The sequence below is a fragment of the Coffea arabica genome, chromosome 4c (assembly GCF_036785885.1).
Source record: "Coffea arabica cultivar ET-39 chromosome 4c, Coffea Arabica ET-39 HiFi, whole genome shotgun sequence".
Taxonomy (NCBI): domain Eukaryota; kingdom Viridiplantae; phylum Streptophyta; class Magnoliopsida; order Gentianales; family Rubiaceae; genus Coffea; species Coffea arabica.
The window spans coordinates 13,159,675-13,172,993 of NC_092316.1; the positions used below are offsets into that span (position 1 = coordinate 13,159,675).

Here is a 13,319-nt window from a genome sequence, read left to right on the forward strand (position 1 = left end):
CCTCATAGGGTTTCTTTCTACCTTTTTCCCATAATTTTTTGTTAGCTAGATCAAGGAAAGCACTGCTACTTTCTCATAAGTTGTCTCCCCAAGAAATCCTTTAGTGGATATCGGATCACTTACATCTTTCCACTACCAGATTCGAATTCCACTACAAGATTGGGAATCACATGCCTATCATCTGTTCCTGACGTACTGAATCAGCTTTTAGTCAATATTGTCACTAAGAGTCTCAACTTCAAGTTATTTACGGGGACTGATAGATTCCATTTATTTTAGACACCCCTTCTCTGACATCTTCTTCTTTGCCTAACTCCTATGGAGTGGTTCATGGCGGCGAATCCACTGCTAACATCTTTAAAAAATAAAAGGAGATTCCTGTATCTTTCTTATCGCCACTCCGATTACTTGAAAAATAGCCATTTGCTTTAAACCTCAACTTCTCAATTCACTTCGATTACAAAGACCTTTTATCCTTGGGCGCATGTCTTAGCAACACAAAATGAGGGTTTCGCTTGTTGCATAAAATAATCTAAGTTGTAAGAGTAGTAAAGTCATTTCACCATTAGCGATGTAAGAATTGAGTTCCAAATAACTGATAGAGGAGGTAAGTGAAGTTTTTAAAACCTCATAAGGGAATAGTGAAACTATTAGAAATCTCAAGGGAGGTCTCTTAAATTATCCCGAAATTAATAATCCGATGAGTCCAGCCAGAATATATTAGGAGCACCGCCTATTTCTCCAAATATATATTAAGACTAGAATATAAGTAATATCCAACCGTCTCTTGTTCCTTTGGCATAAATTCCTTCTTTATTATCCCAAACACTCCCACACACTCAAACACGCGCATCAATTCCAATCTCTCCAAACTCAGAAAAATCTCCAAGAAATGTTGAGAAACGTGGCTAATCGGCTCGTTGGAACATTTTCAAGGCCGGCGGGGGCTCCGGCGACTGGGGCGGTGCTGCAGCTCCAGAGGTTGTACCATGAGAGAGTCGTGGACCATTACAACAATCCTAGAAACGTCGGGGCCTTCGACAAGACTGATCCGACAGTCGGCACCGGGCTCGTCGGCGCTCCGGCTTGTGGCGATGTTATGAAGCTTCAAATTAAAGTCGACGAGGAGACGGGAAAGATTACTGATGCTTGTTTCAAGACTTTCGGCTGCGGCTCGGCTATCGCCTCGTCTTCCGTTGGTTCGTATATCCGCTGATTGAATTTCTCGATTTCTTTGCGTGTGTATTATTTTATTAATATTATTGTGATTATTCCTTGGTTATGGAATTGTTGGGGATTTTAGGTTAATATGTTTTCCCCACATTTCTGATTTGGAAATTTTGGATTCTGAGAACCCGAGCAAAATTTTATGGGACGGTATCATTTTAAACTGCCAGTATCGCAATCGTTATAAAATCCTTGAATAGCTTTCTGAAAAATGAGGAGGCATCAGAAAGATGTTATTTTCAACTGTGGTTGTACCTGCCTGTGATTTTTCCGTTTGGTTATTGGGGTAAAAGGAGTTTAGGTCTAATAATGGCCTTAAACTGGAGGAAATTCTTATTAATTGATGGAGTCTTCTGGTTGGGCCATACTGCGACTTGGTTTTGTTTATTTATTGAGGTAAAGGGAAATAGGTCTATTGAGAATAGACCCTCTGTTGGGAATAGGTCTTTTCATCTTTTTCTTTTGTTGGGTAAGTGTTCTGGTACATTCTGGTTTTTATGCCTGCATTGCATGGATCTTCTGCTAGGTAGTGAGTCAGTAGGCATTATTGATAAACTTCCAATGATCTGAAAACTTTAGAGGAAAAGAAGGGAGGAGAAGAAGGATGGCTCTTGAGTTTCAAAAGTTTGATCCAAGCAGGCCTAGCGAAAATAGTTTCGGTGAAGCATTTTCTGAGTATATCTTCATGTATTTTTTGCTCAATCCATGACAATTTGCTTAGTAATGTGGTTTTTCGCTTCTTACTTAGTTGACCAATCTGTTAGTCTTCACTCTAAGAAGAATTACAAAACAATACGCTTACTTTGGGTGTTGACCTTCATTGAACATGGTAAGCATTTATGGTCTGAACGGGCCACAATACGAAGCTTGCATTTGTAGGTGCACATAGATCATTCATTTCACCATCAATTGGAGGATTTCATTAAGCTGTTGTGGAATCATGTAACATTGATGTTTATAATGATTATGCTAATTGTTTTCTAGCTTCTGTCATAAAATTTACAAGCAAAAGAAAAAAAATTTCTTTTTTATCATGAAATGTTTCTTCGTCTTAAACTACCAACTTATAAGGAAAGATTGGGCTGTCATTTTTGCCTTGGCCTTTCCCTGATAGCAAGTTTCTTTTGGAGTACAAGATAGTAGTTATACCAACTTACATTCCATCATCATTGTTTTATTTGCTATAATTTGGATAAAGCCTACATTACATGTAAAGAAGCAACAAACATACATTATAGTCGATGCATTCATGTATTATGCTCAGAATCTTGAGTTCCCTTGAGAATTTTAACTGTCATTTCTGGACACTTCATTGTTGCCTGTGTCGATTGGCAACAGGGACCTGGCTAATTTTTTGTTTTGTTACTTTCAGCTACTGAATGGGTGAAGGGGAAACAGATGGAGGAAGTCTTAACCATCAAGAATACGTAAGTTCAACTTCTGCTTAAAGTCTTTATTCCTTGAACTGATTGTTTATGCTTTACCATGTTCTATGATGTGTAGTATGTCTTCCGGTTTTTATATGCTTTTCAGGTGGACTTAATTTTATTGCTCATCATTCATGTGCAGCTTTAATCTTATTGAGTGACAGTTCTATAGGAAGTCATCCTTTTAAAATTATCTGTGGTAAATTGGTAATCTATATGTGTTCCTTGGCTTTAAGGGAACCAGTCCTGCAATTCGGTTTAGGAATGGTCCCGTGAATATTAACAATATCCATATTAGATAAGTTTGCTCACTGGTTAATATCATTTTGAAAAATTGATAGCTTTCCCCTATATCATTGCAATCCTTCATGCTTCACATTGCACGAAATACTGAATTCGGAGATATAGCAAGAAGTAGGTGTTTTGAAGCCTCCTTTCCTGATGTAGAGATTCTTATGTATAGAAACATAGGTTTTTTAAGCTTCTCATCTCCAGTCTGATAGTGAACTCATTTTGATTCATGTTAATTGATCAAAGGTTATAAGACCCCTCAACAAATTATTTAAAAATATTCAAACGTTCTTAGGAATATCATTATCCATGTCATACTCATAGGAACTGATTTCTGTTTTTTTTCCGAACAATGCAATGCTCAAGATGTGCAGAATTTGCTAGGGTATAAGGTTTCAGGATGATGTCAATATTTATGATAATGTAAGAGTGTTGTAGTCAACTTTTGGGATGTCAATATTTATGATAACATAAGAGTGTTGTGGATAGCTTTTTCAACTAAGTAATGATCAGGTAAGACTGCATTTCCCAACCAGAATCTGTTCTGGAATTCTTGGAACCAATTCTGGTCAGTTATCTGAAGATCTGACTTGAATTTGAGCATCAAGGGAACCTGAAAGCAACTTGGAATACTTCCATAAACTGATCTCTGCTTTTTCTCACAGCGAAAGACAGTTGCTCGTTACTACATGTGGTTGTGATTCATCGTTTTGCCATCTGGCTGGCATAACTATCTGAACATTTATTTTGAGTTGAGTGTTCTTGATTGCTTTTCACAATCTCAAGGGAAAAGGACAAAAATGATTATAATTAGACAACATTGATAAAGATGCTAAAGAGAAATTTCTTTTACAATAATAGTACGATTCTATCTAATTTTGGTCGGCCCCACTTTGTGTCCCTATTGTTACATCACCTTTCCTAGAGAAACTAGCATCCATCAATCAAGTAGCAGACATATTATAAAAAATCAGGCTATGTGACAGAAAATCACTGTATTGGGGAGAACTATGAACAGTTCTGCTTTCCAACTTGGTCTTTAAAACTAAGGTGGACTTCCTTGAAGTATGTTTATTTAATATGGGGGTTAGTCTAGGATTCTCCTATATCCTTGCCAAAAACCAGGTTCTTTTAATATATGTTCTTTTTTTGCGCAAATTTGGATGATTGGATGGCATTGGTTCGTGAATCTTCTGTATATGGGCTGTTCATGTTTATGAGAGATAGGCTATTAGTTAGCTGCCAAGGAAAGTAAAATAATTACTGCTTTTGTTTTTTCTGGATTAGACAAATAGTAGTTTAACTGGGATACAAAAAAAAGTGTCCTGTTTACTTGAAAAGATTGTTAAGAGTCTTCAAAGGTTCTAGGGGTGGTCACCAACAAGCTAGCTGTGAAGTTGCTAAAGATGGGATATGTAAATTGTAATTGCTATGTTTTCTGTTTATATAGAGGATGAAAATTTATATATGCAGGGGAAGTTCTGCAGTGAAACAGAAGAATGATATTTTTTTTTTGGCAGTTCCATTAAGTACATATTGATCATTCCTTGCTGAAACTTCACTGGAATAGTGATGTTTTGGCAGCTTTTGCCTTTCCAACCTGATTCTTCAATCTAATTCTTCATGAGGTTTTCTATTTTGCTAGTGTATCTTGTCTTGTAATCTCAAATATGTGGACGTGGTGTCAGTTTCATGTCAGGCTTCGGTGGCATGATAAAGACCCAAGATTGTCACATTTCAGATGCTGGAAAATTCTTCTTTAGTTACTAAAGTGCAAGAAAAATATGGACATACACTGAAAGCAGATTGGCATTATAGATAACTCTTCGACAATCTATTTTGGCCATAACTGTGGATTCTTGGTTAATTTCAAAAGTCATCCCAGTAATTATAGTCATAGTTATATTAGTATGATGGTTGTAAAACTCCTAGGTTGTATGTTATTCTGTTTTAAGTTATGTATTAACTTTTATTCTGATTTTGGTTCTGAAGACTAGCTTTATTATTGTACAAGTTTTCAACCATGTTTAGATGGTGTACTTTTGACTAGGCATTGCATATTTGCAATGCAATGGTTCTAATTTCTCTTTGAGCTGAGCATATAGAAGGTTTTGGTTAACCTTGAAATCCTGCTGGTTCCGTGTTCGTAATGATGACCTTATTCAAGTTTCTGCATTACATATCGTCAGTCGGGTTGAGCTGGACTTGGGTTTTATGTTGTCATCTAGATTGAACTGAGTCTAAGTATTTGCCTTTTGGTGTTACAGAGAAATTGCAAAACATCTCTCTCTCCCACCAGTCAAATTGCATTGCAGTATGCTTGCTGAGGATGCAATCAAAGCAGCTGTGAAGGACTATGAGGCAAAGCGTGCAAAACAAAATGGGAGTGCTGAAGCTCCACTTGAGAAAGCAGCTGATGCTTGAAGTTTCTTTCGTGGCACTGCTTTCACATTAGTAGCAGAATTGTAATTGATGTAGCACTGTGTTGCAGCCTTTTTCTGCTCCTTATCCACCTTTTTTCTGCCTCTCTGTCTCTGTCCTTTCTCCTCGCCCTTGCACAATCATATGTGCAGATCAGCTATATTTGACATGGTTTTTTGTGTGCTGAATTTGCCTCCCTATGATGTCCTTAGAAACAATATAAAATGATGTAAATTTGATATACAAAGTGAGCTACTTGGCTTGTAATAAGATATGTATGCATTGGTGTTTGTACCTATCTTCCCATGGTGTTGAGACCATTTCAACAGCAACACTCTACTGTTTTTTTTTCCGGTGACCGGCATTGCAGTAAGCCGTTTTTATCTTTCTAACAGTGAGGGGTAATGTTATTGGCATTTCAGTTGGTAATGGCACTTTCTGTGTTCATGTGCTTTTGTGAAAGATGCAAAGGAGATGGTAATGTCATTAACAATTATTCGGGTGCTATCAACAATGCAGGAAATCTATTAATGCCTATCCTGTGTTTAACAAATTTAGAGAATTTATCAAAGTCCTTTCGACCAAATTGGCTCCGAAAAATAAAAATCTGTGTACTAGAGATTAGTTACAAATTCTAAGGTAAATTCCAGTTTTTAATCAGTCCCTTCTGCCTGCAGCTGCAATGTAAATATGTAATTGCTGAAGTTTCTGCTATGACTTCCCTGAAGCACTTGGATTTTAGCCTTACTCTCTTCAAGATTTCCGACTCTGATCTGTGATGTTGTTAGTCATTGATAATCTTTGCACAGTTGGGTAAACTTGTAATCTTGGCGGTTGGAACCTCAATCTTGCATCGCATTCTTACCTAAAAATCACATTAGCATATTTTGCGGCCTTGCTAGTTCTAACACTCTCTTGCTTTAGGGGAACGTTCTTCACTTTATCAGCCATCTTCGGCATTGGTTAATTCTGTTAATTAGCTATGTGCATTTTCTCGAACTCCATATTTATGGTTTGACAAATTATGCAGTGATGATCCACAGCAAGACTGTTCATTTTTATATATATATATATATATATATATATATATATATATATATATATATATATATATATATATATATATATATTCAAGAATAGAAACCAAATTCAACAAGAAGAAAAACTTCCTTTGCTTGGATTAGATTAGAATCATTTTGTCTCTAGTAGAATTCCAGTACCGACGCGAATGTCTAAATAGACATTCCAATGTTTGATTACAGAATTGAGGGAATGCCACACCCAAAAAGTCAGGAAGTGGATGGAATATTGTTTGACAGGACTCGAACATTCATGACGGCATTACTGGGACTTCCAAGAGTAGTGGAACGATCAAGTTCAAATAAACAAACATCGCCTATCTTGAGCTGATTCGACATATGAAAGCCACCCCAGCCTTTTGCCATGACAACTTGTGTATAAGCAGCTTTATAGCCAGTTCTATAAGCTGTAAGTTTCACTTGCCATTCACCTCCCGAAGCATTCCTGAGGGTCACGCTAGTTTTCTGATTCAGATACTTGGAGTTCACAAATTCTGAAGGGATGGTCTATTATTCATCAAAGAAATTAATTAACACAGACTAGGATGATGGGCTTTGACAATGGGGAAAGGAGAAAATGATAAATTCCAAGATGATAAATCAATCAAGAACAAATTGTGCTCACCAAGATGTTGCAGCGGAGATTACGTCGATTTATTGTTATACGGAAGTGGGGATTGTCAGGGTAATAAGCCCCTACTGCTTCCTCCGCTTCCTCCTCTGCATCTGAATAACCACATTTTACATCAGCGATCACAGTGGAAATTCTTTTAACCCCAAACATTCTATTGTTGTTTACGTGAAGAGTATTAGTAGAGAGTGTAACATAATTTAACTCACCCTTGATGCCTGCTACATTTGGAAGGGTACGAGGTTGAGCACAAGGTACTTTGTTTGTTGTCAAGTTCTCAGAACCCGCAGAAGAGTAGTCCTTCTCACAAGCACTAGGGTCAAATACGTATGTTTTGAACACCATCCCACCAGTATGTTCAAAAACCATAAAATCTCCAAATTTTAGTTCATGATCATGAATGAAACTCTTCCAACCCTTTCCACCGAGGGTTAGTAGCCCGTCGCTGCGTTTGCCTATCGTAACTTCCCAAAACCCTTTGCGGCTTCCTAGAAACGCCTGCTCTGGAATCTTTTCAGACAGCTTCCTACAGAAACGTGGAGGAAGCCTCTGTATACCATGGAAAACGATGAGAGGATGTAATGAAGCATAAATTAAATTTAAGATTCTAGACAACTTGATTGGTGAATACACACCAGTTCTGCTTCGAAGTCAGGTGCTATGAATTTGAAGAAGCGACTGACAACTCGAGATTCTCCCTGATGTAGTTATTTTAAACTGTGTAAGTGGAACATTTTGTGTCTAGAAATAATGGATCTAGCTGTTTTTAACTATAGATGTCTATCATCTTGTAACATTAAACCAAATTAAATTGTGCTGTTGACTGTACCTGCTGATTATTTGTTGCACAACCACTTCTCATTTTTCTGCCGGAGACACCTGTGTGGTCTCTGCCTCTGCACTCAATTGAAGGGTCTTGCAGTGTCAAGCCAGTGATAGCTATCCCCCCACCTTTTCTTGCATCTTTCTCCTGGACTGTTGTATCCTTCTTGCTTCTCGAAGGTAAGAAAAACCTTCCTTTTGGCCCTGCCAGGTCTCCACAAGGGAAGAAAAACCTTTATCTAATATTTCCTAGCAAAAAAAAGGCGAAGTCAAACTGTAGTTGGTTCTGTGAATTCTAAACAGTTTCTCTGGTTTTTCTATACTTGCTGTGCTTTTCAATGTCCTACAAATGAAACAAGTACCTGTGGCACCCCTATTAACTCATCCCACAAAAATAAATGGCCATCAAATGCTCTTGAGGTTGCTTTCTGATGGACGCATACGTAGTAAACAAAATGTAAAACTAACCATACAAACCAAAAGAAAAATATGCTCACATGAAATATGCGCCTAGTGTTGCAGACTTGTAGTGGAGTTGAAAGTTAACCTCCGCTTGCGGTGTTAGTAATGTCTCACTTCTTCCTATCTCCCCTTTGCCGAATCTGAAGAATACTTCTAACTTTGTTTCGCCTTAGCTCTTGGGGTATACTGCTGGCTGAGTATCCTTTGTGGTGTTTTCTGTCTTGGGAAGAGAACCAAAAGCTTTCAAACTTCAGAGTTGTCAAATACTACATTGGGTTTCTTAATCCTTAATGCATTCCTCTGGGTTGTCCACCTCTCATTGGTTGCTTAGTTCCCTCTTTAACATTTGGAGAAGTACAATTTCCATCTTTTTGTTTGGTCAGAAAAGCAAGCCCCGCCAGCTGCTTCTGTAGTTAGTCGTCCTGATTTACACCGAAAGCCAGAGATGTCGGATCAGCTCACCTTAAAATGAAAGTTGAAAGAGTGATGCAGCAATGCTATTACTCTTTTAAGCAGAGTCATTAACTGCACAGGCCTGTTTCCCAGTACTCAAAGCTTTCCATATATATGCAATGGAAGCAGGGTTTCAAGGCAGCAGAATGGAAGAGAATGCTGAATGCTTTCCAGGGATGCATCAGCTAAGATGGGATTTAAAGTTGATTCTCCGTCTCCTGTTTTTAGTTCTAATTTCTAAACCCTCCGGATATTTGTGTGCTCTTCCAGTTTTCCTTCCTAAACCAGAGACATTAGCGAGCTCTAAGGAGAGCTTGAGGTGAATTTATCTGCCCGAATTTGTACGTGAACTAACTACTAATGCCTATTTTCTATTGCTTACCAACCAAAACAAAACAAAAAAGGGGTTGCTACAGAAATAGGCTTCCAAGTGTATCAGGTCCTTAATTGCATAATTGGGCTTTTCCTTCAGTGCAAATGTACAATTAATTGCCAATGAGACCGTAATTGTTGAGTTGGTACTTTACCAAGTTTATCTGTTAATTCAAAGGAAAGTGAAAAATTCCGTGTGTTCGAGACCTCTCACTCACCCTGAAAATAAATGCTGATTGTACCATCAAATTGAACTTTTAAGAACGTATGGTCCATTCCTGATGGCTGATCAGGAAAAGAGATATTCTTCCAAAATCGTGAAAATAAAAGCTGAGCCAAAGGAAGCATGCGAAGGAGATCCCAAGTTAGATGCATGAGCTTCTGTCCTGTTGTTTGTTCGACAAACATGTAATACGATTAGGCCGTTTAACTAATACCCTAAAGGATGTCTCAAGTATTTACTGTGATTAGGTATTACACGTGATTCATTGGTCCATATAGATCTTTAATTGTTATAAGATTAGAATTACGAAATAGGTTTAAGATTTGAAATGTTGCCCTTTTTATAGGATTTCTGCTGCAGGCTTTCCTTTAGGATTCAAAATGTTGTGCGCGGTGCCCTTTTGCATATGCATTGTTCTGTCTATTGTACGGTGTGTTCTAATCTATGGGTGACTGCTGCTCCTTATGTATTTACTTTCTTAGGGTGTGTTTGATAACATTGAAATTTGAAATATGGAGTTTAAAATCTAAAATCTGAAATCTGAATCTATTAAGATACTAAATTATTAAGAACTAAAATCATAATATTTGAGTGTATTCTGCATTAAGTGATAAGTGAATAATTTATCACTTATTTTTCAGAGTAAATTTTGCTTAGGAATTAAGAGCCACTTAATTAACTAAAATGTTCTATTTTTTTTTATCAAATATGTCTGAACATATTAAGGTCTAAATTTATTAAGTTTAAGTGATAAATTGAGTTATCAAACAAGGTTTTAATTGAATATTAAAGTAAATAAAAGCAAGAAATAGAAGGGTGCAATATGACTGCCATATTTGGCATCTAAGCCAAGAAATAAAAGGGTGCAATATGGCTATCATATTTAGTTACAACAGTTGGAAATTCTCTTCCTTGTTATTTTTCATTCTTCTTTCTTCTTTTATTTATTTTTTTTTCTTCTTTTTTTTCTTTTCTTTTTGTTTTTTTTTTTCTGGCACTTGTTTATAATCCCCTTTTCTTTGGATCCCCCAAGTTCCAACAACCCAACGCCCTTGGAAAGACCTCCATAAGAACCTTTGCATTCTGGCCACTTCTTAGTTTTCCATAAACGAACGCCTTAATTCCTGCTCCATACTCCGCCGTAGGCAATTGCCTTTCCATAAGTCTATTTCCACCATCTAAAAATGCCCACACGTTGGCTAATCCACCTTTTCTTCTCTTTATTGCTACTTCTCTTTAATTGAGGCATTTCAGAGATTCATGTTTTTATCGGTGAGTGTAGGGGAAATGAAAGAAGAGGGAGATAAGTGCTAAAGGCTACTTGGTTATATCTCCATGTTACCTAAAACTAAAACTAACTTGAAGATAAAAATTGAGCAATCAAGCTATGTTTAGAAGCTCACACTCGAGTAGATCTAATATTCAAAAGCCCAAATAGTCTAGATTGTACCGCACCATTTCATCAAGTAATCTGATACAATATGAGTCATTGGACTTTTAAAAACCGGATATATCCAAATTTCGACCATGTTTAGAAATTCTCCTATCATTGATCAATGCCACCAATAAGCTATATAGCTAATTAACTTGGTCTAAAACATAAGAATGCATATTTTTCTCCCATCATGTGACAGATTAGTGATTTATTCAGAATTTGAGGGATGATAATGATACTTTAATTTCTATTGCCGTTATACTATCTAGACATGGCTACAATTCTAGAATCGTCGATTCTAATTTAAATATTGACTGTTCCGATTCTTTTGAAAGGTGGTTCTAAATCGGCACCCTTATAGGGACGATTACGATTATGATTACAATTTTTGAACCTCCAATTTCGGTTTTTGTCAGTTATGGTTCCAGTTCTTTTAGTTATGTTTAAACACATATTATTATAAAATTGATTCTAAGAAAATATGGGAATGAATGTAAAAAGAAAAAAAAAACTTATTGTATTATCACGTGCAAGGAAAAAAATAATGCAAATTTTATGAAAAAAATCTCATTATTGATTAGATTAAATTGGTTTGGATTTAGACTAGTCATGGAATATATACCTATTGATGAAATGGTACAATGGATTGTTGGACTAGAATTAGAACTGTTGGTATTAGATATTGACTATTAATATTGAACTCTAAACTAACCAATAGGTTATTTTGCATATTTTGTATTGAGTGATAAGTGAATAGGTTATTACTTATTTTTTAGAGTAAATTTTCCTAAAAAATTAAGCATCACTTAATTAATTAAGATGTTCTCTTTTTAGTTATCAAACGTGTCTGAATTTGTAAATATCTGAATCCATTAAATTGGGTTATCAAATATGGCTTAAGTTACTTCTTTTTCTCATAAACCTCCCATTTTGATTGTTAATTGACAACCTTTTTTCTCCCTAATTGTAATATCAATTCCAACACGTGCATGTAATAATTTGTATGACAAATTTAGAATAGTATGCAATTAGAGAAATTTAGCTAATGGTGACTAAGTGACTTACGAAATGGAAAGGGGCAGAATCAGCACATGTTTGACAAGGTTGGCAGTTCAGGGGCTGGATGTTGGCCTTCCTCTCGCACCCGTTTCCTCTACTCCTTGTATACGGTGTTAAATCTTTGGGATAATTTCATAAACCTCCCCTGAGGTTTTATGAAATATCACCTAGCTCCCTTAAAGTTTTTAAAATCTCACTTAGCACCTCTTGAATTGACATTTTGGTAACATTGGAAGCCCTTCTAACCAAAAGTAATATTAAAAAATTCATGTTTGAGGAGAGAGATTATTTTAGTGCCTTTAATACCCTTAGGCTATAAAAAAAATGAACATTTTACAAACCAAGGAACAAAAGTACTAAATTGCAACCATCTTAAAAGTGAGGAGATGAAAATTGATAAGATTTTATGTTACAACCAATTGTCATTTCTACAATATGAAGAGATAGTAAAAGCAAATACTATTTTTTAAACAATTTCTACAAATAGAACCCTTCATAGCGTTGAAGGTAATTAACATGTAAAATCATACATTTGAGCAAAAAAAAAATTAGTAATAGATGAAATTTAACTTCAATATCATACAAAAAATTTATTCAAAATAGACAGACTTTTTTTATGGGTGTGAAATATGAAAATTTTATTATAGAAAAAGTCAGAATTTGAAAAACTATTTGGAGTTTCAATTACTTTATTTCTCTTGCGCTCTACATGAATAGGAATAAATAAATAAATAAATAAATAAAGTTGTGAAATACCAAAAAAAGGAAAAAATAAAAAGAACCTGCAGCTATTCTTCTCCAAATGCATTGAATATTTCATTGATTAAATCCTATATTTCATTGACATTTGCAATTCAATTATACATATACATATATATATATATATATATGTATGTATGTTTGTATGTTTGTATAGACATTGTTAAAGAAAAGTAGGAAATTTAGAGAAAGAAAAACAAGTTCAGAAAATTTAAATATGAGGGTATTATTGACAATTTATTACCTTTGATATTAGTATATGGCCCTAATATCACTTCAAGGGTGCTAAGTGAGATTTTGAAAAATTTAGGGGAGCTAGGTGATATTTTATGAAACCTCAAGGGAGGTTTCTGAAATTATTCCTAAATTCTTTTCAAATGATATGCACTACTAAGCAGGACTCTTAGAGTGCTCCCAGTTATTAAATGTAAGGTTCGAATTTTGAATTTAATAATTGGAGGTGAAAATGGTATGAAAAGAGGTAAAAGGTTTAAAAAAAAAAAGAAAGTGAATCTTAATTTCATGTTAATTTAAGTCATTAACAAACATCAAAAGAGACAAGTGTATTTATCAAAAAGTGGAGGAGGCATGTCTAATTATCATACCCCTAGCCAAGGTTTTCAAAATGATCATCATCTTTTGGTAATTATCCCAAAAC

At 35.6% G+C, this 13,319-nt stretch overlaps 2 protein-coding genes across 2 annotated transcripts; one reads left to right on the forward strand and one right to left on the reverse strand.

Annotated features, from left to right (window-relative positions):
- Positions 1-750: 750 nt before the first annotated feature.
- Positions 751-5,664, forward strand: LOC140005293 (iron-sulfur cluster assembly protein 1-like). Its single transcript, XM_072046076.1, has 3 exons — positions 751-1,199; positions 2,600-2,654; positions 5,213-5,664. Exons 1-3 carry the CDS (start codon positions 893-895, stop codon positions 5,367-5,369), a joined length of 519 nt encoding a protein of 172 aa, XP_071902177.1. The 5' UTR covers positions 751-892; the 3' UTR covers positions 5,370-5,664.
- Positions 5,665-6,595: 931 nt separating this feature from the next.
- On the reverse strand, positions 6,596-10,569 carry LOC140004689 (B3 domain-containing protein Os03g0212300-like). Its single transcript, XM_072044831.1, has 6 exons — positions 10,457-10,569; positions 7,906-8,131; positions 7,712-7,774; positions 7,286-7,625; positions 7,071-7,171; positions 6,596-6,952 (listed from the first exon to the last, which is right to left on the reverse strand). The coding sequence occupies exons 1-6, from the start codon at positions 10,567-10,569 to the stop codon at positions 6,656-6,658; spliced, it is 1,140 nt and encodes a 379-aa protein (XP_071900932.1). The 3' UTR covers positions 6,596-6,655.
- Positions 10,570-13,319: the final 2,750 nt, after the last annotated feature.